Source organism: Pelodiscus sinensis, chromosome 4 (assembly GCF_052426305.1).
Source record: "Pelodiscus sinensis isolate ZL-2025 chromosome 4, ASM5242630v1, whole genome shotgun sequence".
Lineage (NCBI taxonomy): Eukaryota > Metazoa > Chordata > Testudines > Trionychidae > Pelodiscus > Pelodiscus sinensis.
In genome coordinates, this window is record NC_143055.1 from 5,135,032 (window position 1) to 5,158,944 (window position 23,913).

At 55.6% G+C, this 23,913-nt stretch overlaps 1 protein-coding gene across 2 annotated transcripts in view; it reads right to left on the reverse strand.

Annotated features, from left to right (window-relative positions):
• Positions 1-993: 993 nt before the first annotated feature.
• Positions 994-23,913, reverse strand: part of RAB11FIP5 (RAB11 family interacting protein 5) — an 82,885-nt gene continuing 59,965 nt past the window's right edge. The window contains exons 4-6 of one of the 2 annotated variants that reach the window (XM_075931038.2): positions 12,993-15,704; positions 3,240-3,420; positions 994-1,256 (exon numbers count right to left, since the gene is read on the reverse strand). In XM_075931038.2, the coding sequence (XP_075787153.2) occupies positions 1,044-1,256; positions 3,240-3,420; positions 12,993-15,704 (3,106 nt within the window). In that variant the 3' untranslated portion in view covers positions 994-1,043. Of the gene's footprint in view, positions 1,257-3,239; positions 3,421-12,992; positions 15,957-23,913 lie in introns of both variants that reach the window. The other variant, XM_089777737.1, reaches the window with a different exon arrangement.

Sequence of the window (23,913 nt, forward strand, 5' to 3'; positions counted from 1 at the left end):
TCTTCCAGGCACATTTAAAAAACAAAAAAATACAAAGAAGTAGGCAGATCGTGTCAAGGGCCGTGGTGGTTTCAAACATTCCCTGTAAACGAAGAAAGAGGAATCTAACGAGATAATACTGTGCAGAAATATCAGCTGGGACTGCTGCCAACACGAGTCCAGCAGCGTGCGTGCCGGTGGCATACACATCGGCGACGGGCAGCGTGGTCCGTGAAGGACATTCTAGGGGACAGACCCTGCATGAACATCAACAGGTCTCTTCCCCAGAAGCCATGAAGTTCTGTTCCCATCTGGGTGAGAAAGAGCCGATTGCGTGTCACAGGGGCAAACCTGCAGTAAAATGATCAACGCAGCTCGTGCTCCAGCGCGGACACATGCTTTGTCGCGCTCCGCCGACTTCACCAGCGTCACTGTTTGTCTCCTCTCCCGCAGGGCCAGCTACTTAGCACTGAGAGAGATGCTTGCTAATTGGATGGGGAACCCTTTCCTTGGGGCTGGCTCATCGAAATACAAGACGACAGGTGAACCTAGTCCTCCCACTTGCCCCTTGCCACATTGGCATGCTCAGCTGGCCCAGCAACCCGGAGGGGAGCCACACACTTGTGATTTTCAGGGGTCACAGGTAAGGTTCTAGGACACCCCATTTCTGGTAGCACAGAGCCACGGGAGCATGGGCAGGAGTGGCAGCTTGAAGATAGGGGCTAGATGGCACATTTCCAACTCTCTCACTTCCAGGCCCAGGGCCTCCTTGCGGCTTTGGCAAGAGGTCTGTCCAAGATGTGCTTGAACCATGCTGCCGTGGTTGCTGCCGAGGGTGCTGACGTGTTCCATGCCCCGATGAGGCCACTTCCTGGAGCCACAGCACATCTCTTAGAAGACACAGCTAATCACTACTGCAAGATTCTCTGCAAATGTGTATGGGCCGCCAGGGCTGCCCGGGGCTTCACGTGGAAGGGGAGGGGGCCGTGTGTGTGTGGGTCTTTGGCGTGGTGATTCCAGATGCGCTGTGGGCAAGCGACGCCAATGAGATCTCTGCGCGGAGGCTACTTGCTGGGGGTGGTTTTTTCCAGGCAGATCTGAAGGAGGGTGGGAGATTGCTCCATGATGCGCACCAGCAGCTGGTCGATGTAGTTCTCCAGTTCCTGGACATGCTCCTCCTTCCGGCTCAGCTCCTTCTCCCTCTGCAGCAGCAGCTGGATGAGTTCGTCGTGGGTCAGGTGATAATACTTGGCCGACTGGTCCGGCCGTGCGGGATCCTGCAGTGGGAACAAAAGGAAATTAGAAGAGTTCTAATCCCTGGCGAAATTAGAGGGGGCCTGCTCCATACCCGGCCAAGCACAGCGGCAAGCCGTGGGCGTGGGGAGTCACCCTATGCGGCGTGTGCCGCGGGCGGATCTGCGCGCACCAGAGAATCACCCGCGCAGGTTTTAGTTCAGTGCATTTTGCACAGCCGCTTTCGTGGGCACCGAAGGGGGACAGGAATTCAGTGGAGAGCAGAGACTGAGCGTCATGGCTGAGAAGCGGCGAGGGGGCTCTCCACGGAGCTGGATTGCGTGAAGGGACAGGAGGCGACTGCTGGCCCACGAGCAGACGCAGACAGGATTAGCGAGCTGGGCTGGGAACTGAAGCTCGGTGGTTGCAGCGGACTCCTGAGATGCACCGGGAACATCAGTGGGGGGTGTTGTGTGGGGGCATTTCTGGGTACGTGTGAATCAAAGGGGCTGGAAGGGACCTTGAGAAGTCATCCAAGTCCAGCCCCCTGCATAGACACAGCAACTGTCGCACGGCAGAGTCTGGGGAAGAGGAACTGGAGGAGGCACAGAGCAAGGAATCGCAGGAGCCACGGGAAAGCAGCCACGAACTCAGGAGAGTCGGTGCTTTGGTGTCAGCACCCACTGGCTGTGGAATGCCCCCAGCCCATGCTGCCCTATTCGAAACTAAGGTTTCCTCTCCCCTCTTCCCCCCCCCCCATTACCTGCAGGCTGATTACCTCTGGGACAGGTCTGTGGTGCATGGGGAGCGAGCCCCCTGGCCCCGGCCGGCAGACTCATACTAGCGTGTACGCAGCAGCAGTCTGGATGGTGCACTGCTGGTGAAGATGCAGGCTAGCCACCCGAGGTCAGACACAGAGGGTTGGGCAGGCTTGGACTCAGGTGGGTAGCCCAAGCCGCGGCCAGTGCCCCCCACCCCGCTCTTAGCACTAGGGGTGTAAGCAAATAATCGGCCACTCAATAAGCATAGGCTTATCGGGTACTCGAGTGACTACTCGACTACGTGCTTCCCGTCCCCCTGCTGCCTCTGTATCAGAGGCAGCAAGGCGGGGGGAGAGCAGGAGTCGGGGGGGGGGGGTGCAGAGCCAGCTTAAAAGCCAGTTCCCCTCCAGCACCATCTCCGAGGTATGGGGGGGCGGAGAGGCTGAGCTCCCCATGAGCATTGGCTCCTGCCTGCTCCCTCCCACACTATGCTGCTGCCTCTGTGGGAGGCAGCAACGTGGGGCAGGGGAAGGAGGGAGGAGGCAGCTCTATGGGAGCTGGTTTAAAAGCTGGCTCCATGTGAGTACCAGCTCCCACCTGCCCCGTCCCCCACTGCTGCCTCTGTATCAAAGGCAGCAGCACAGTCGGGGGTCAGCTCGGCAGGAGCCAGCTTGAAAGCCAGCTCCCCGCATGTACCAGCCCCCGCCTGCCCCTCCTCCCCCACACTGCTGCCTCTGTAGTGAAGGGGACAGGCAGCTCCGCAGGAGCCGGCGCTCACAGGGAGCCGATTCCACCCCTTTGTGCTGCTGCCTCTGTGAAGGCTGCGGGGGAGGAGGAGTCAGCCATGCATGGGGAGCCAGCTTAAAAGCCGGCTCCCACCTTCCTCATGGCCTGATCCAGGCAGTGAGGGGAGTGGGGGGAGGACTGAGGCTGCGTGTAACCATGAGGCTACACGTTCGCATCCCTATTCCATGGGGCAGCCTTTGCCGCAGCACGAACACGCACCGGTAACCCCCCTTGGTAGGGGAGAGACAAGGGAAAAGAGCGGGTACCGCGCCCACCCTCCCCCATCAGTGCAGGGCGATGCTGAGAACAGTGGCTAGGACGAGCGGCAGCGAGGCCGTCCCGTGGCCTCACAGGCTCCCACGTACAACGGTCTCTCCGCTAGGGACATCCTGGGCTCCCATCGCCACGGTCACGCCGCACCAGGCGGCGGCATGAACGGGCAGGGGGGGTGGCGCCGTGGGTGCGTGTCGGTGACCCCACCTTTAGCTTCTTGGGCTCCGCTTTCCCCGGCTGCGACGAAGGGGCCACCGGATGGATGCTGCCCGTGGTGACCGTCTTCAGCTTTTCCAGGCCGCTGCTCAGGGCCGTCGTCAGGGGGGATCGGTGCTGCTGCTTCTCCCCGGAGACCTCTGCCGCGCTTATGGGCTTCACGGGATGAGGACTAAAAGGAGCAAAGAAGGGGGAGAGTTAACGCCCGGCAGAGCTGGGGGATGGGGAAGGACGTACATCTGCCCTTTGGCTGCTCTGCGTGTGTGGGGGGGGGGGGAGCTAGCTGTACGTCAGTCAGGGGGTCCCCACAGCTGCCATGCACCGCACTGTTTACCTGCGCTTGTGGGGGGGGGGGGGACCGAGAGCCCACAGAACCCTGCCACGCAGCCACCCCTGGAGACTACAAGTCCCACAATGCAATTCTTCCTCTGGACACAGGGAGCCAGGCCCCGCTCCATGCTGGCACCCTGGTCTCTGTGGGCTGTGATGGCAGCATTGCATTCTGGGGCCTGCAGTCCGGCAGCCACACCTCACCGACCCAGGTTTTCCATGTGCTCCGTCTGGGGGCAGGTTGGCCTCGCTGCGGCTCGGGGCCCGGCTCAGGCCCTTGCTGACCAAGCCTGGGCCTAAGAGTCTGGCTTGGCTCGGTGTATTTCAGACTCAATGGGGAACGGCAGCCTGCTGGAAAAGATCGTGGGACGTGCCTACCCTAGGGCTGACAGCGATCCTACACCATGCAAGCCACTGCCGCCCCGTGCCCCGTGCACCAGGACTGCACCCGAGTGCCCCCATAGCAACCTGCCAGGAGCCCACGGGTGCCACCGAATCAGCATTTGCTTGCCCCATCCTGGACAGAGGCCTGTGCACAAGAGCAGCGCGCAGAACCGCTTGTGCGCCCCCGCCCGGGACTCAGACCACAGCGCGGTCTGAGGCGCCAGGGCAGGCGGGAAGCAGCCTTTGAGTCCCCGCTGCTCTGCTGAGTGAGTCGCTGGAAGTAACTTCAGGCCCAACCTGGCGCCCCAACGCCCTGCCCCAGCCCCCTCCTGCACCCCGAGCCCCTCATTCCCAGCCCCACCCCACAGGGTGACGGGCATCACCAATTTTCTTCAATAGGGCCGTGAGGAAAAAAAGTTTGAAAACCACCGGCATGGTGCCCCACGCAGCTGCGCGTGCCTAAGGACAGGCCTTGGTTTTCCCACTTCTGTCCGAAGAAACCCGCCAGGCTGAGGACAAAAAGGCGCCCGGAGCTTGGCTTGTCTGCAGGGGTCGGAGAGAGGCAGCAGCGGCCCCCTCCTCTGTCCGGGATGGGACAAGCAAATGCCGTGGGTTTCAAAGTACGGGTCACGACCCAGCTCCTAGGCCGGGGACCACAGGGCTCCACGCACTACTCCCCCATCCCCGAGCACCAGCTCCAGCCAATGGGAGCGTGGAGTTGGTGCTCAGGGGAAGGGCAGTATGTAGAGCCCCGTGGCCCCGGCCTAGGAGCTGGGCCTGCTGCTGGCCACTTGTGGGGCGCAGTGTGGTCCAAGGTGCCAGGACAGGCCGGACGTTGCCATAGCAACCCCGCGAGTCACCTGGGCACCCTACACGGCCAGATGCCGCCGTGCTTGACTTGCCACAGCCCAGTGCTGGGTCACGACCCGTATTCTGAAAACCACTGCCCTATGCCACGGGGTGGCCGGCCAGCCTGTGGGCTGAGCAGCCCCAAGCCCCATCTCCTGGTCGCTTCCTTCCCCCCACAGGCTCAGCGGCAGCTTTGGCCAGCCACAGCCACCTCACCAGGCACTGCGTCTCTCTGGCCAGCAGCGCGGCTGCGCTCTGCTCCTCCAGCCCGCCCTCCGCGCTGCTCGCCACCCACCCGCTGCCCTGACGCTGCGGCTGAGCCTCCCTCCCTGCGCTGCTCCCGGTTGCCAACTCTCCCAGGCCGAACGCCACTGCAGCAAATGGCATCCGGCCCAGGAGAGCTGGCAACCTCCACAGGACCCTCGCAGGACCGTGTGTGGGGGCCAGTGCCGGGCACCCGCCCCTGCAGAGACAGCCCTGCAGAAAGATGTGTCCTGAGGCAAACAGCACCCACCCCATGGGGAAGAGAGGGAACAACGGGCAGAGGATACACAAAACCTGTGCCACGACACGGAGTAACAAGCACAAACCAATGCTGGGAAGCACACTGCGCATTCAGCAGCTACCCTGCAAAGAACACTACCCACGGCTGACGCACACGTCGCGTCCCATCGCGCACTGCGGCTGAGGAACCCAAAGCGCCTAGCAAGCACGCGGCGGCTCTCCCAAGGCATGCGGTTATAGCACAAGACTAGTGCCAGCAGTCTCCAGTTCGAATCCCAGCTCCATCTACTCATTCTTCATGCATTTTCAGACCCGTCTCTCAGCTGCTCCCCGTGCCTCGGTTTCCCTACAACAGGATTCATAATGACCTACATCACAGAGCATCGTGGAGTTTACATTACGGTAGAAAGCACCCGGAGGCTCTGGAAAGTGTCAATTTTTGTGAACTTCACAGTGGTTTAAGATCAACCAGAGAAACAGACAAGCCACCAATCTTCATGGAGATTGGGGTCTACTCAGAGGAGACCTACTTGCCTCTGGGATCCCTCAAAGCGAATAAGATTTCCCCTTGGATGCCTCTAACTGATGAGTACGTAGATGAGAACGTAGGCCAATTCTGGCAAGGAACACTCTCTGGCAGTGGGTACACATGAGGTCTCTACCGCCAGTGGTGCCGAGACCAGCTGCTCCAATACAGGCCTTACGTCAGGCTCTCTGATCTTCTTCATGGAGACGTCACTTGATCTCAAAGGTGGTCTCAAAGATGGTGGTCCTCCAGGTTACCCGATTCACCTGCCTCTCCCAGGTGTCACATCAATGCCGCACTTTACCAAGGTGTTCTTAAGAACATCCCTGTAGCGCCTTTTCTGCCCACCACGAGACTTTGTCCCGGTTCTCAGCGGAGTGCAGAAAATCCATTCAGGCAAGCGTGTCAGGCCTCCTGACCGTGACCAGACCATCGTAGCTGCCTGTGGGCGATTATTGCCTTGATGCTGCAGGAATCAGCTTTTGTGAGGACACTAACGTTGGTCTGTCTGTCCTGCTGCGTGATGCCCAATATCAGGGGTGGCCAGTCTGTTCCGGACAAAGAGCCAAGATCCAGCTGGATCCAGCACAAAGAGCTAGGGCAAAAAGTGTTTTTTTGTTTTTGTTTTTTTGTGCTACAAGAGAGAGGACCGGCCCTTTAAGGCGGCTTTTTGGCCTCAGCAGCCGCAGCCGCCATATTGGATCTGCCATTTTGATCCAGACAGTTCCCCTCCCCCAGTAAGCACAGGGGAGCTGGGAGGCGTGGGCCATATTCAGGGGGCATGGGGGTGGCGTCATGAGCCGCACTGATTGGGGGGGACGGACAAACCGCATGTGGCTCGTGAGCCGCGGGTTAGCCACGCCTGCCCAATATTTTCCTCAGGTCCCTTTGGAGTCCGGGCATCAGCTCCATACAGCAAGGTTGGGATGAAGACGGCATTGTAGACGTCGATCTTGGTCTGCATCTTGAGATCAAGGTCAACGAGAACTTGCCTCCGTAAATGTCCGTAAGCACTGGAGATTTGGTGGCAGATTTCATGGTCGATGGCAGCATTGCTGGGCAGATCACTTCTGAGATCAGGGAAGCTGTTGACATTCTCCAGCAGTTGGACGTCCGCCGGGATGGTTGGTTCGGGAAACGGTGTGGTGGGTGTTGGCTGAAAGAGAACCTTGGTCTTTCGTGCGTAGAGTCGGTCCCAACCTGCGGTAGGCCATGGCGAAAACGTCGATGATTGCTTGGAGCCCATCTTCTGTTCAGCCGTGTCGCTACTGTTGATGACAGCATTTTCAATGTGATCACCAGCCTACCTGTCTGTGTCAGTCTGGATCGTGAACCCTCCATCTGCGAGATCCAAGCAACCACAAAAAAGATGAAAGACAACAAGGCCACAGGCACTGATGGGATCCCTGCTGAGACATTCAAGCAAGGAGGACCATCCCTGCTGTTGTGCCTATGCTCCCTCATTCTGATGATCTGGAGAGAGGAAACCGTACCCAGCGAGCTCAGAGATGCCATCATAGTGACCATCTTTGAGATGGGTGACAGGACAGACCACGGAAACTACCGAAGGATCTCCTTGCTCTCAGCTGCAGATAAAATTCTCACCCAAGTCCTTTTCAACTGCCTCTTTCCAATGGCTGAAGAAGCCATTCCAGAGTCACAATGTGGCTTCTGAGTAAGGCGAGGAATGACCAATACAATCTTTTTTGCCCTCCTAATACAAGAGAAGCGTCGGAAGCAACATCAGCCTCTGTATATGACATTCTTCAATTCAACAAAAGCATTTGACTCCGTCAACCGCGAGGCCCTCTGGAAGATCCTATGACACTGTCAGTATTATACATCTCTTGTACGACAACTTGCGGGCCGTGATACTCAGCAATGGCGACACAACTGAACCAAGTGACGTAAGGACTGGAGTCAAAGAAGGGTGTGTGATCACACCAATGCTATTTAATATCTTTTTGGCAGCCATACTCCAGGTTATTGGAGACGACCTCCCAGGTGGAGTTGAAATAACCTAAAAGATGGATAGTAGCCTCTTCAATCTGAGTCACATCAGAGCCAAGACCAAGACCACAACATCAATGGTAGAACCCCAATATGTGGACGATGCCCAGGTTAGTGCCATAGGATACTAGAACTGGAAGGGTCCTCAAGAGGTCATCGAGTCCAGTCCCCTGCGCCCACCGCAGGACCCAGCATCCTCTAGATCATCCCTCATAGATGTCTGTCCATCCTGCTCTTAAATATCTCCAGTGATGGAGATTCCACAATCTCCCTAGGCAATTTATCCCCGTGTTTAATCACCCTGACAGGAAGTTTTTCCTGATGTTCAACCTAAACCTCCCTTACTGAAATTTAAGCCCATTGCTTCTTGTCCTATCCTAAGAAGTTATGGAGAATAATTTTTCTCCCTCCTCCTTGTGACACCCTTTTAGATACTTGAAAGCTGTTATATCCCCTCTCAGTCTTCCCTTTTCCATATTAAACAAGCCCAGTTCTTTCAGTCTTCCCTCATAATTCATGTTTTCTAGACCTTTCATCATTCTCGTTTCTCTTCTCCAATTTCTCCTCTCCAATTTCTCCACATCTTTCCTGAAAGATGGTGCCCAGAACTGGACACAATACTCCAACTGAGGCCTAATCAGCACAGAGTACAGTGGAAGAATGACATCTCATGTTTTGCTCACAACACACCTGTTAATGCATCCGAGAATCACGTTTGCTTTTTTTGCAACAGTGTCACATTGTTGACTCACAGTTAGCTTGTGGTCCACTCTGACCACTAGAGCTGCATCTTACTATCATGAGACAAGTTACAGGGTGAAATTCTATGGCTTGTGCTATGCAGGTGGTCAGCACAGACAACATTCTATTTTAATTCTCTGAACTTGTATGAAACCAAGCCTGGTTCTGTGGCAGTCACCATGCAGAGTTAACGTAAAACATCCTGCTCTATTCCGGGCAGAAGATTTGCCCCGTCTTGGTTTTCCGTGTGTGAACTGACCTGAAAGCCAGTTTAGAAGATACCGACGTGCTTATTCTCCCTGTCACCGGCTGTCCGCCTGTCCGGATTCAATCCCGTTTCTGCTGGTGTCGGTAGAAAGTTAGAGGAGCGAGTGACAGTGGAAAGGTCTAACTGGTTCGTCTGTGTGACTACCCGCCCTACCACCTGGCAGGCGGAATCACTGAGGGCTGGAATCGCTTTGTCATTACCGGAAAGCCCTTCTGGGAAGGTGCACGAGTCTTGCTCTTGGACGATGGGCTGGTGGAAAGCACTGGGGAAGGCTGCAGAGGACGACCTGTTCTCCAGTCCCCATTCCTGCACATGCGTGCACCACAGTACAATCGGCCCACACATACTTACTCAGTGTCTTCCCCTAGCCCAGCTGCTCAGAGCTATGGAGTTTCTCCGGGAGCAGAGGGTGGGGAGTGGCCACTTTCATGGTGGTGGACGTACACCATGGCAGCAACAGCTGGAGTCGTTCTCATGCACCTTGTGCCCCGATCCATCCCCGTTGTACATCCCTTGCCCCAGTTCCATGGCCTCGCTGAGCAGGATGTCCTTGTACAAAAGGCCTCCCCAGCATGCACTGCGTGTGCAACAACCCAACTGGCTTGACTAGTCGATAGGCACTTCCGCATTCCTCCGTTGAAATGTACAAGAGCCCCCGCTGGGGACTCTTGTATATTTCAAAGCAGGCATGCCATGTGCAGCTCGGAGTCAGCCGGACTTCCTTCTGGCCTTGGGCTGCACGCAGAATTTCTCCTTTGAAATGTACAAGAGCCCCACCGGGGGCCCTTGTACATTTCAAAAGAGGAATGCAGAAGTGCTTATCAGCTAGGCGAGTAGTCAATGGAAATTCCATCGACTACTTGACTAGTCAATTAACCGCAATTTAACATCCCTAATCTTAATTAGTTATACCTCACGATAGGCCCATCAGGCAAGTACCTCATCTTACAGATGGAAAAACTGGAGCGTCTGGAGGTCAAGTGACTTGGCCATGTTCAGTTGGTGGGAGCCCCAGATCTCAGCTCCCCTAGATTCCAGTCCTGGGCCTCAACCACAAATGCATCCTTCTTCCCACAGCTGAGACTAGCCCTGGACTGTACCGGGCTGGGGAACCTATGGCACGGGGGCCAAATCTAGCCACCAGTTTGCCTGGCTCTGGCCCCAGAGGCTCAGGAATTGGGGAGCTGGTGAGGGTGCTCCAGCCATGGGGCACCCCCACTCTCAGGCCGCTTATGTAACTCCACTCCGCTCCTGCAGCCTACCTCCCGCCCAGCCCTCCCACTCCTGCAGCCTACCTCCCGCCCAGATCCACCAACCTCCCACACTCCAAGTCCGCTTCCCGGCATCCTCCTCCCACACACTGAACCCCTTTTGGCCCCAAGACCCTAAGGGGGCCCACAAAATCTATTACCTGGGTCCTGTAGGCTCTGGTGTGCAAGGGGAATGTGGGAAGTGTCTTTTGCTTCTCGGTCAGGAGCCACAACAGTGAGGTGTGTTTTGGGGGAGTTTTTTTGCTTTTCATTTTTGTGCAGCCCCAATTCATTTTTCTGCGGGTCAGCGGCCCCCCCCCCCCGCCCCAAAAAAGCTTCTCCAAACTTAAGTCTATACAGTCAGTTCGAAGATGGCAACTAACCCATCAGTGAATATTGCACACAAAGAGCCTGAGGGGACCACACATTTCTTGCTGCCTAGTATTGCCCTCTTTGGATTGGCAGGACACGTCTCCTTCCATGAAGGATGGCAGTGCTTCTCTATACACAAGTATTTCTTTACCTGCAGTTTTGAGCCACGTTACCTGTTCGAGGACGAATAATTCAATTAAAGACAGCACAATCCAAGGCTCTGGCCGGCGTGGAGCCCTTACATGGAAAAATAATGGCCTGACCCTGAGGTCATTTAGCATGAAAACAAAGAGGCTACGTCTTGTCCGGCATGATTTTCCAGAAATGCTTTCAACAGAAAACTTTTCCGTTAAAAGCATTTTTGGAACAGAGCGTCTAGATTGGCACGGATGCTTTTCTGCAAAAAAGCCGCGATTGCCATTTTCACGATCAGGGCTTTTTTGCGGAAAACAAATCTGAGCTGTCTACATTGGCCCTTTTGCCCGAACGGGAGCAGCATAGTATTTCCGCAAAAAGCACTGATTTCTTACAGTAGGAAGTCAGTGCTTTTGTGGAAATTCAAGCGGCCAGTGTAGACAGCTGGCAAGTTTTTCCGGAAAAGCGGCTGATTTTCCGGAAAAACTGGCCAGTCTAGACACAGCCAGAGAGCTTTATATGTGAAAGGACCATAATTCAGGGCCTATAAGGACAAGGGAATTCTACTGTATCTCCTCATGAGCTGGAAAAGGATTCTCCGGCTGCTGAAACGGCGAAATCCCTACCAGCTTCTTAGAACGATGCTTTCCCAGATGTACCAGAAGTAAGGGCCTAATGGATCATCTAAGACAGCTCTCAAATGGGTCCTCCCAGCTCCCCCTAAAATCAATAGGCACTTCCAATCTGGGAGCAGGATTTGGTCCTTGATGTGCATGTTCATAGCCCATTTTGGTCAATTTCATGGTGATGGGATTTTTTAAAAGGCTCAGTTTCACTATTTCAGCTATTTGAATCCGAAATGTCTCACTGTTGTAATTGTAGGGTCCTGACCCAAGGAGTTGTGGTAGGGTCGCGATGGGTGGGGGGTTGCAGCACTGCTCCCTTCACTTCTGCGCTGCTGTGGGTAGCAGCGCTGCCTTCAGAGCTGGGCAGCTGGAGATCAGCGGCTGCTGGCCAAATGCCCAGCTCTGAAGGCAGAACTACCACCACCAGCAGCGCAGCAGTAAGGATGGGATAGGATGGAATCGCAACCCATTTCTGCACTGCCGCTGCAGAGCTGGGCCCTCCGTCAGCAGCTGCCTCTCTCTGGCCACCCAGCTCTGAAAGCAGAACAGAAATAAGGGTGACGTGTATGGCATTGCTACCCTTATTTCTTCACTGCTGCCTTCCGAACTGGGCTCCCGGCCAACATTCCAACCACTGCTCTCCAGTTGCTCAGCTCAAGGCAGCACAGAACTATAGGTGGCAATACCGTGACCCTCCTAAAATAACCCTGTGTTCCCCCCGCAACTCCCTTTTCGAGTCAGGACCCGAATTTGGAAACCACTGGTCTCCCCCCACCCTCCTTGAACTCTGCACGGAATAGTGCACAAGAGGCCAGATTTCACTAGAAGACACCAGGTTTCATTGTCCACGATGCATTTTGCACGGCCGTGAATGTGATAGGTCCCCTTGTAGATGAGTAAAGACAGATCCCTTCCCTTCTTCTCCCAGTCAGGCCACAGGAAGTTGCACCAGGAAAACAGGATCAAGCACAGAGCACAATGCTACAGAATCTCCCTCCATTTCTACAAGTTACACAACTCTGAACAGTGCTTAGAAATAGACATTCCCCCATCACTCCCCTCACCCCCAAATATTTCTGGGCCAAATTCTGTTCACTGTCTATCCCTGGGATTCCTCAGCGGAGGCTGGTCTCGGCAGCAGTTCTGGCTAGCTACGGAGAGAAGAGCGTTTTAGTACCCAAGGGCCACGACAAAAAAAAGAAACCAAAGCCGAATGAATGGAGGTTGAATCAGCGGCCAACATGCTACGATGCATTTCATGAGAGCGTTAATGGGCAGACGTTTGGGGGCTCCCCCTTGCCAGACACACACAAGGCGGCACGTAGTTTGCAAAAGCGGTGCATGGGGGGCAAGAGAAAGCTTGTGGGGAGCTGACGTTAGCACAACTCACTGAGCATCAACAGCCTTCACAGTTCTGCGGGGGTTCGATTTTCAGCCAGGGCAAATCTTGGGAACATCTGCACCCTAGTTCTAGGCAAGCACAGGACAGCTGTGGAGACTCCCAATTTTGGTCCACTAGAGTTGAAGATTTAAGCCAATCCAGTGAAACACTCCTGGGGCTACAGGGTTTATTTTAAAACGGGTGCAGATCTGAGGGATGGGGCAGGAAAATAAGGCTGGCCACGGCAGTTTCCTGTTGACAACTCCGGCCAACGGATGCACTATCTGCAGGTGCTTCTAAAGGCCCAAGGGAGAAAGGGGGCTATTTTCCCTCTGGGACACACCCTTCGCCTCCCCCAGCGTGCTCACCTGCTTGTCGGATGGACAGAGGGCTTCTCAGCCGGCTGTGTCTCCTTGGGCAAAACCGTGAGCGTTGAGGCTTTCGAGCCACTGGTCTGCAGCAAAGGGCAGGAGGACTGGGCCGCTGCCCGGCTGGTCACTGCAGGCCCCCCGCCAGTTGGAGGGCACGCGATGGGGGAAGGGAAATCGAACTGCTTGGGGTTAGTCGCAGCCACAAGGGAAGGTGTGGAGAAGGCCAAGGGCTGGTTGCCATGCAAGAAGGGAGGCTGGTCCCCAGGGAGGTTAGCGGGCTGGAAGCCATGTAGAGCAGCTTCCTCATGAAGGTCTTTGGCGGGTAAGCCTCCCTGACCAGGCATTTTGGGCAAGGTGGCCTGAATCGGGAGCGCGTCCGGTGGCTTTTCCACAAAGGGGTTCTTTGGGGAGGAGGAGCTGGCTCTGGGGGCGAAAGGGTTGCCCAGGGGTGAAAGGTCATCCTGCTGGCTGCTCTCCTCCCTGCTCACCGGCCTCCAGAAGTCAGCCTTTTTGAAGTCCATCGTTCGATCTGCTGACCAGCTAGGCCGCTGACCCGACAGTGGCGCAGCTCCATCAGCCGAGCAGCTACCCTGCTCCGACGCCCAGGTCGGGCTCCCTAACGCTTCTGGGGCGTGAGGCGCCTGTTCAGCAGGCTGGGCGGGCGCTTTGCTAGGATGTCCCTGGTTAGCTCCCTGCCCCGTTACAGGCCTGGGCTCGGAGGGCTGCTCTTGCAGAGCCAACCTGTCCAGATGGTTAGCCGGGCTGGGGTAGTGCGTTGGCCGCTGCTCCTCCAGAGCTGTGCAGAACAGCGCCGACGGGCTGGACTCTGGGTCTCTGGGAGTATCAGGCTCGGAAACAATCAGCTGCTCGGGGAGTATTTCCTTCCTCTCCGGGAACGCCAGTGCCATCTCCGACAAGCCCCACCCGGCGCCGCCGGTCTGCCCAGCGGGGCGTCCCTCGGTGAGCTGTTGTGACTGGGCAGCCCCAATTAGCGGAGGCGGCAAGCCTGGCTCGTCGACTCCCAATTCCTTTGCGTCTTCTCCAGCCCCTGACAGGCCTAATCTGTCTAGTGAGAATTTCGAAGGGCAAGTCTCGAACTGCACGGCCCCAGCCGCCTCATTTAGCTCTAGCAGCTTTTCCCCAGAAGAGGTGTCCCGTTTTGTGTACTCATTAGCTCCTACCTTCAAATGAGCCCCCCAGTCCTCCATGGCGGATACAACGTCTTCAGCCACCGAAGGGACGCGCCTCGCTTTTGCTTCAATTATCGCTGCTCCCAACACACGGGGGCTGGGTGCCACGGGGGAAACGTTCTCTCTGCTTACAAAGGAGTGTTCCGGCTGCATTGCCACCTCTGGGCCCTCCTTGTTTTCACACCGATAGTCGTGGCCTTGCTGGCTCCACTGCATGTCTAAACTGGCCTCAGCATCTTCCTCGCTGAAATCCGGGGGCGTGAACCATCTCCGAGGCTTTGGTGGTGGTGCCCCCGCCGTTATCTCCAAACCAGCTGCCACACTGCACTCCTCCTGTCTCTCCGGGGTCTCAGTCCAGGCAGCAGAGAGGACATCTCTCTCGTGAAAGTCGGAACCTAGTTTCATGCTGGCTTCATCTGCCTCCAGCCGTGCACTTGTTTGTATCACTGCCGGTGCCTTTATATCAATCATCTCATTGTCTGTGTTACTAGACTCCCGATCATCACCAGTGTCAACTAGAGTTGGCGACTTCTCTGCTGCTTCCACTTGGGACACCAATGGTGGTAGGGCAGCGTTCTCCGCAGGAAGCGCCTCAATGGGTACCTCCAAGGCTACACTGCTTCCGGTCAATAGGCAGGAGGCACTTTGAGGACTGCCTTCCTCTTCAAAGATGCCCTCGTCTAAAGATGGACGCTGTCTGCCCATGCACTCCTCAACGTCGTGTTCCTTCTTGGTGATGTTTTGGTCACTTTCCGACAGACCACCAATTGTTTCCGTGGCTGTGGTCGTCCATTCATCTTCCTCTGCGCTGGCCAGCTCCTCCTCGTTGTATGCTACTGTGGGTTTTTCTACAAGCACAGTTTCTCTGTCCCATTTCGCCCTGGCACTGGCTTGAGTAGTCAATTCTGCAGCATCCGCCTCCTTCCCTGAAGCTCCCAATGCTGACCAGGTTGTCCAAGCTGGAGAGGAGCTAGTTTTCTCACTCTCCAACAGAGAGCTTAAAGGCAAATGACCCAACACATGATCTTCTCTCACTGTAGCTTCCGGCGCGGTCCTCGGTAAACGTGTCTCTGTTCCTTGTAAAACAGTGACATCTGCCCCGGAGCGCGGGCCTATCACCACGTCATCGGCAGCGCATGGCTCAGTCTCAGCTATCTCAGTCTCGTTTTCCTGAACCCATTCAGCTGGGCTTTCCGTTGGACTTGGATCGTCAACATAGGCCAAGTCCTCCATGACTACCGAAGCCAAGAGGCTTTCCTCCCGAATTTCTGGTTTGAGTCGACTCGTCGCAAAGGCATCAAAGGTGTCATCCCACTCAAAGACGGGAGGCGCAGCAGGAGTCCGTTCTGGAGGAGGGCGGGGCTCTTGGGATGTGGGTGTGGCTTCTGGAACAGCGTTGCTTTGGACGCAAGGCTCCTGCTGTGGTGCGTTAAGTCTTACGGAGGCAGAGGAACTGTAATCCTCAGAGGAATAAAGGTGCCCACCGACCTCTTTTGTAGCATGCGGACCAGACTGGAAACTAGAGAAAAAGTGAGTAGGGGAAGGAGAGTTTAGTACCTGGTCAGCGAGGAGGTCCTCAAAGAAAGGGTTGCTGTGCAGGGAGTGGAGGAACGGATTGGTAAGGGACAGGCATCCAAACTGGCTTTCTTCAGTAGCGGTTAAAAGGTTAGTGCTTAGCATGCGACCGGCAGGAGGGCACAAGGCAGGGGAGCAAGGGGAAAAGTGAGAAGGTGCATCTGAGCTGGTTTCTACCTTAGGAGACACTTCCAGGCTGTGGAGGGAAGACAAAATAGTCCTCCTGGTTAATGCCGTGACAGCGCTAAGTATACCCCCCCCATTTTCTCCCCCCGCCCCCACTGGCGATACAAGCTACGCAGTGCTCAGCAACCACACATTCCTGCCTGTTAAGCAGAGCGATGAGTAAGACAAATGCATGGAGAGCGCATGCGCTGCTATAAAGGAAAGGGAAACCCTGGTTTCAAGGCAGCTCCTGGGCAGCCCCCTCCCCTCGTTTCTTTCCCAAATACGGAATTCCTCACACCCGGAGCCGGCTGCCCTCGGAGCAATGCAGAGCTGGAGAGGAGGCCAAGCTCCCTGCGGAGGGCTTGAGAACCTGCACTGGATGCCAACGCCCCTTCTCGGGGAGTTCAGCGGGGCTCCAGGCACGCTCGCGGCAGGCAGGGCGGCAAGGCCGAGCCCTTCGCGACTTCCTCAGGAGCCTGGTCGTTTGCTTGGTGTACCAGCAGTGGAGAGGTTTGCAAGCCCCTTCCCTCTTCCCCCGGCACGCCCCCGACACACACGTGTGTGCTCGGTGCACTTGGAAACACACACTGAAGAGCAGGCGGCAGCACGCGCGCCCAGGGCACTGGGCAGGGAGTCAGCAGTCCTGGGTTCTGTTCCTACCCCTGGTTCCCCGTGAGTCTGAGCAAGGCACTCCCAGGCCGTATCCCCGAGCGTGCCCTCGGCCCACTCAACGGGAGCTGCGGGGACCAACAAGCCATTCACCCCCTGCCCCTGCGAGGCTCAGTTTCCCTCGCTGTATCCATGGAGATGCAGTTCCTTCCCCGCCTTTACCATGGGCCAGGGGTTACCATCCCCCTCCTCCACACGAGGCATTTCGCAAACCCCTAGCGTGAAGGCCCTGGACAGGAAGGTTATCCCTGGGTCCCGGCCAAAGAGGCGGAGACCAGAGAATTTAATAGCTTGGCATGTGGGCACACACGGGACATGGCCCCTGGCTGCACCAGTGACTCACTCCCAGCCTATACTTCAACCATAAGGCAATCCTGCCCCTCAATCCCTTTCCTTCCAGGCTCTGCACAAGGGGGGCAGCTCAACCCCCTTGCCCATAATCCCTAAAGGTTTTAAGGGCACCTTTGGCCCAAGAGCCCCACGTCGCTGGGGGGCAGCAGTTCCAGACTTCAAGCTATTAGAATAGGGCGGTAACCAACTCACTCTGGGGGCGCCTTCCGCACCCCCGATTTCAGATCATAGGCCCTCCCGCCAAACAGTGGGGTTTCTGCCCTCTGGCTCCGGCAAGGACCTGCCCCCGGCAGCAGAGGGGTAGGGGTGGGCAGGGAGAGGGACTATAGAAGAAGAGGGGAACCAAACAGCATACAAATCCTAAACCATCTCGGCTACTTGTTTGGAGCCAGAGGTCAGTGGCTGGATCAACTAGGACTTTGAGACAAAGGGAGTCCCTAATCCACTCCCCCCATATTATAACATTTGCAAGCACAGAGTTATTTCTATAGGAGAACACGGCTGCCAGCGCTTGGATCTGAAGCTGGTTAAATTAATGAGCAATTTCATGTTAATTAAGGCACGGGGGAAAGCGGACTGGATTACAATTCTAGGGAAGAGCCACACAACAGCTTAACCAGAGAGGAATATTGACACCAATGACTTGGGCAAATCAAAGCTGACAGAAGGGCGGAGGTAGGGATGTTAAATTTAGATCAACTAGTCGATGGACTTTCCATCAGCTACTCGATTAGTCGATAAGGGGACCTCCGCTTTTGAAACGTAGCAAGAGCCTTGCCAGCTCTCTTGCTACGTTTCAAAGGCGGAAGCACCGTCGGGAGCGCAGGGCAAGCGGGGGACTCGGGCAGTCCTCCGCTGGCCCCGTGCTCCCTGCTTTTGAAATGTACAGGAGCAAACAAAAAATTGCTTTGTACATTTCAAAAGCAGGGAGCAGCGGGCCAGCAGGGGAATACTTGAGTCCACGCTGGCCCTGTGCTCCCCACAGCACTTCTGCTTTTGAAATGTAACGAGAGCCCCGGTTTTAAGCCGGCTCCCCCCAGCACCGGCTCCTGCGCCCCCCTTTCTGCCTCTCTCCAATGGAGGCAGAAAGGGGGGGGGGGGAGAGGCGCAAATATCCTTATTCTATGGTCGCTCTATCCCAGTGGTTTTCAACCTGCGGCCCAGAGCCCTGGGGTCCGTAGGCTATGTTGGAGATTTCCAAAGGAGTCTGCACCTCCATTCGAAATATTTGGGGCCGGCAAGGGACAGAAATGCGGTTCCTCAGCTCGTCCAGGTGGCGGAAGCCCTGGGACGTTCCACAAAAGTCTGTGGAAAGGCCAGGAAGAGAACCCAGCTCTCCAGAGTCCTGGGGCCCCGACCGTAAGGACAAGCCCATCCCCTCCTCTAACTATTCAGCCCCGGAGCCACTGTCACGTTTGTCTAATCACCTCCGGAACAGCAATTGCGGCCTCCGATCCACCTTCGCTCAGGGAGCGGCAAAGCACATCTGGATTCTCCTCTGGACCCTCGGGCGCTACAGTTCTCCACACGCAATACCTCCATCTAGAGGATGCGGCATTCCGCCGGCGTTTGAATTTTTCTCTTTTTTTTTTTTTTTTTTGCCAAGCAAAGTGAGGCCCTATGCGCACCTGGCTGGGCGTTTCTCCGTCTGTAAAGCAACCACCTCAGAACACTGCATCCGGGCAACGGTGCGAGGGCGGAGACCGTTCGAGGGAGCAGCAAGCAGAACCCTGCTCGTTCGGTGGAAACGAGAAAGGCTTGAAACACACCGTTTGGTGTGGCTCGCAGGGGAAGCCCTCTGGCGCCCTCTGGCCGCTAGCAACGCATCCCCGGCAGCAGCTCGCTAGACCCTTGTGCATTTTGTGGCTTATGTAGGCGGCGCTGTCGCACCAGCTGGGGGGCCTTCATCCCCATTCCAGGCAGGTGATTCCAAAATAGGCCCCTTGCCCACCCTCCCAATGCAGCCGGCCCCTCCCCCCAGCTCTTGTTCCCGAACTCCAGCCAGGACCTCCCCCCGCTCCCCCGGCCACTCACATTCTGGCTAGCTCCACATTTGCCTTTAAAGTGTTGAAAAACACAGAGAGCTTGGTCTACATGAGCTGCTAAGTGTGCAACCCTCTGCCATCAGCTACAAAAACGTGTCCTCTCTCCCTGGGGATTGTGAGAACTGCCTTTCTGCTGGAAGAACACGAGTTCCTGGAAGCATTTCAATGCACACCCTTCCGAGGAGCAGCCGGTCATCCTCCTCGCCGTAGGCCTGGCCACACCCTACTTCAGAGCCAAAGCCAAAACCCTCCCCACCCTGAAAATAAGGCCATGAACTATCCCCCAGCTCCCAGGGCATCCTTCCAGCTCACCGTGACGTGGTTATGAAGGGATCCGCTCCCGATCAGCATTTCTAGCTGTGGCCGAACAGGCTTGGGAAAAAACCCACAAAGCCAATTTCAATGGATTTAGGAAGAAGGAAATGTCACATTCCGCAGGATCCAGGAGCAACGGTACTACCTTTGAGAGGCACACAGAACCCCTGGCATTCAAAGGGGGGGGGGTGTCTCTGTCTCTCACCCCCCCCAATGGAAATCATATGTCCGTGAGGCACTCCTCCAACCTACCCTGTCTGATCACCAGGATCGCCTCTTCCTGTTTTTCTCTAGCCCAAGGCACCAGCTTTCTAGCAATGGTCCCAGCCTTTAGAAACCCTCCAGAAAGCAGTTCTGGCGTCTCTGAAATGAAGATGCTTTACACTAGGGGGAGCGTGTGCTCTGTATTGCCTCAACAGACAGTAAATGCCTTTAAAAAAAAAAAAACAACTCAAAACAACTTTGCTGTATGACTGAGGTCGAGGAACGGGCCTGAAAACACGAGTGGCTGCTGATGCATTAGGATCAGAGCGCCGCCCCCACCAGCTCAGAAGAGCCTCACAGCCAAACTTCTCCTTCTCTGGGAAGGCGCTGGGCTTCTCTGGACCCACGCCTGGGATGCCCGAGCACTTCCAATCCTGTCTCCTCCTCTCCGCTGCCTCACACATCTGGAGGAGTTTAGCTGACCCGGGGCTTGCTTTCACTTCTGCCCAACTCCTCCGCTCTTCCACATGCATTCCATTTCTCTCCCCGGCTGGCCACCGGCCCCCGGCTTCCCGCCCGGGTCAGATGAGGAGCGCTGGTTGTGAGTTTGCCGGTGTCCCGTGCACAACAGGGCGCTGGGCAGGCCAGCGTTCTGACCAAAGGGAGCCAGGAACTCGAGTTCCAATCCTCGCCACGACACCAGCAAGCCCTGTGGTCTTGCTCGTGTCCCTTAGCAGCCCTGTGGACTTGCTCGTGTCCCTTAGCAGCCCTGTGGACTTGCTCGTGTCCCTTAGCAGCCCTGTGGACTTGCTCGTGTCCCTTAGCAGCCCTGTGGACTTGCTCGTGTCCCTTAGCAGCCCTGTGGTCTTGCTCGTGTCCCTTAGCAGCCCTGTGGTCTTGCTCGTGTCCCTTAGCAGCCCTGTGGTCTTGCTCGTGTCCCTTAGCAGCCCTGTGGTCTTGCTCGTGTCCCTTAGCAGCCCTGTGAGATAGGCCAGTGTTATCCCCGTGTTACACGTGGGGCACAGGGCTGCTGAGGTCTGTAGAGCGTTCTGAAGATCGGCCAGCCGGAAGTGTTCAGCGGGCGTTGGATTTGCTGCTATCCACAGGCGCTGCTGGGGGGCTCACTTTCGTATTCAGTTCTGGATGCTGACAAGGAGAAGCGACCCCTTCCAGAACTACCCGACTCCACCCCCGCCGCCTGGCTCCATGATTTGGATGGTCCTTCCCTGGTGATCGGTTCCCAGCCTACCTCCTCTGTTGCACCCAGCTCTGCCAGCAGCAGGAAACGGACACCGCATGGCTGCAGCCGATCCCGTCTGCACAGCAAGGGCACTGACTTGTGGTGAGGATTTCACTCGGGATCAGCTGGCAAAGTTCTGAAGATCGGGGGCCAGAAGTGTTCAGTGGGTGCAGCCCAGACAGGGAAGAGGGCTGCAGGCTCCGGGTGGTGAGGCTGCATCCAGGTCCGTTCGACTCGCATTTGGGGGGGAAGGGGAGGGAATTCACAACCAAGAGGTGGGTTAAAACTTTTTTTAAAAAAAGGCTGCGTTACGCAGGTCCCTTCACTAGCCAGGGGAACCGTCTCCCTCCTCTGAGACGGACAGGATTTTTGAAGCCTTGATGTCAATACCACCCTCTTGCACTTACAGCACATTCCAGCTTGGCAGGGTTGGCGCTTGGATTTTTGTTCCCCTTTTATGGGAGACAGAGAAGGGAACGGACCAGTAAAATGCATCGACTCCGCACCAGATAGGGAAGGGAGGTGCTGGACCCACAGTCTAAAAAGTTTGCTCCCTACTTGTTTCTGAGAGTGGAAAAAGAGTTTGTGAGATGACGAATCGGAGCAGGCATTTCTCCCCTGGGAGTGTCTGTGATAGAATGATAGGTATTTGCAATGATAAGTATTCCAAGAACCTCAGACTCCTCCTACAGCCTCTGGGGAGTGGGGTGGGGATGCTATTTCAGTCTATTCTTTTCTACTCCTGTTTGAATTTAAAGAACAGAAACCACGTGGCAGAATTGTGCTTTTTGAAGAAGAATAAAAAAAAGTCTTCCCATTTCCCATACCTGCCCACCCAGAGCAGTAAATGAAACCCCTCATGCTAAAAAAAAAAATCCTTTAAAAACTCAGAACTATACTGAGCTAAAATCCTCTCTCAGGAATGGGGACACAGCACTTGACTGGAAAAGATGGCACCTCGGTAAAGCTACACTACGGCAGAGAGCTGGTCTCACAAAACCTGTCAGAGAAATAACTAACCCACATGGCATAACAGTCTAAAATTGCCACGCTGTTACCTGTGGATAATGGATCTCACCCCCCCAGATTCACCCCACCTGACAACTTAGGATAATGAGGCGCAGAGAGGGACAAGCGCTGAGTCATGCAATAAATCTGTGGCAAATTTAGGAAAAAAACTCGAGAGCCTTGGCTCCCAGCCTCTAGATCTCACCCCGACCACCATATTCACAAAATCACAGATATGCAGAGGGTGGTCTAGATGGTGCCTGGTCCTGCCATGAATGCAGGGGACTGGATGACCTCTTGAGGGGCTTTTACCTCCACTGTCCCCCAATTATTTTCAGCTCTCCAGTGAAGAGCTGCACAGTGAGACAACAGAAAAGTATCAGCTGGCTCAGGCTGAGCACCCTGGACTTTTAAAATACTTCGGCTTTCTAACGCGACAGCCGCAGCCCAGCCACCGCAGTTCAGCTGGGAGTGGAACCGAGAGGGGAGGACACGCTAGCTTCCCAGAAATCTGGTGGGCGGTCGTGTTCTCTTCACGGTGCTCCCCGAGAAGCCAGGGTGTTTATCTGAGGCCAACCATTCCGGGGTGCAGTCAGCTGTCAATTACTGCTCCTGGGGAGCAGGGAAGGGATGAAGGCTAACGAAAACATTTCCCACCACACACTGAATTACGTACTTCATGGCTTGGTCAGGTACATCCCGTGAGTGGGCTCCCCCGCAGGCAAATTCTCCATCCTTACCTCTGGAAATCAGGACTCCCTGAAAGGGACTGGACCTAGGGCATGTACCTGGCTGGACCTGGGGGAAATCTGGAAAACCCGCCACTACCAATCCCAGAGAAAAGTGGCACCTACCAGCACAGTTTCACCACCCTGTTCCTAGAAAGCTCTGCACTCCCCTAACATGGAGGTGGCTGCGCTCTCGCGATTTCTGCTCCGAAAGCACAGAGCCTACTGAAGTGTCGCACTGAAACGGGGCCAGCAAGGTCGAGCAACACTCGTCCGGCTCTGTGACAAACCGCGCACACGGCACGCTCCCCTCACGCACCTTCCTGTTGCCACACACTTGCCCTCCCGCTCCTTCCCCGCTTGCCACGCTCCCTCGCGGAGACGCTTTAATCCAGACCGCGGGCTCTTTGAGGCGAGAGCCTTGTCCGACTGTGCGGGGTGCTACACAACCACACACAGGACACCCAAGCGGATTGGAGCCTGTGGGCCCTATAGTAAGAGGACGGCCTGAAACAAAAGTCCACGTAGCACAGGCCTGGTGTGAGGCGTGAGGCCTAGCTAACGATGGTCAAGACTTTGCTAATATAAAGCAAAGCTACACAAAAGACACCCAATCTGACTGGACCCCCGGGGCCCTGCTACAATACAGCAGTGAACAGGTCCAGATGAGGGAGGTAATAGCGGGCGGCTGCCATCCAAGCAAGCTGGTAAAAGCGACCCTTTTACCACTGCCACGTCCCTCTTGCTGCCTTAGACTCCTCCAGAGCCGCATGTTAAACTAGCTCTCCTGTGCCTTCTTCCAAGCCAACCCTTCGCCTCAGCTCCCTCCTCCTCGTCTCCCCCGCCATGAAACACTCTGCTGAGCCTCATCAGGGCTTCCTTCACGCTGCACGGACCTTCTATCACAGGCAAGCGCCTCTTGTGTTGCTAGACCAGAGTTTCCCAATTGGTGTTCACTCCGGGGTTCCGCGAAGTGAAAATAAGGGTTCCGTGAGAAATTCCATTACAATCACATTTTATGATTTTAAAAATAATATTAATTAATATGATGTGATTTTTGTTTTTAAATAGGTGCAATTAAACTAAATGTTGATCTCACGACCTTTTTTAGCATTTGTTTATTAGTATCCTTTCTTATTTGTGGTCTACTTGCCAGAGGAGACTGTGAAGGCTAGGACTATAATAGAGTTTAGAGAGAAGCTAGATAATTTCATGGGCTACGTCTACACTGGCCCCTTTTCTGGAAGGGGCATGTAAATTTCACCAGTCGTAGTAGGGAAATGCGCAGGGGATTTAAATATCCCCCGCGGCATTTAAATAAAAATGTCCGCCGCTTTTTTCCAGCTTTTAAAAAAGCCGGAAAAGAGCGTCTACACTGGCCCCGATCCTCCGGAAAAAGCGCCCTTTTCCGGAGGCTCTTATTCC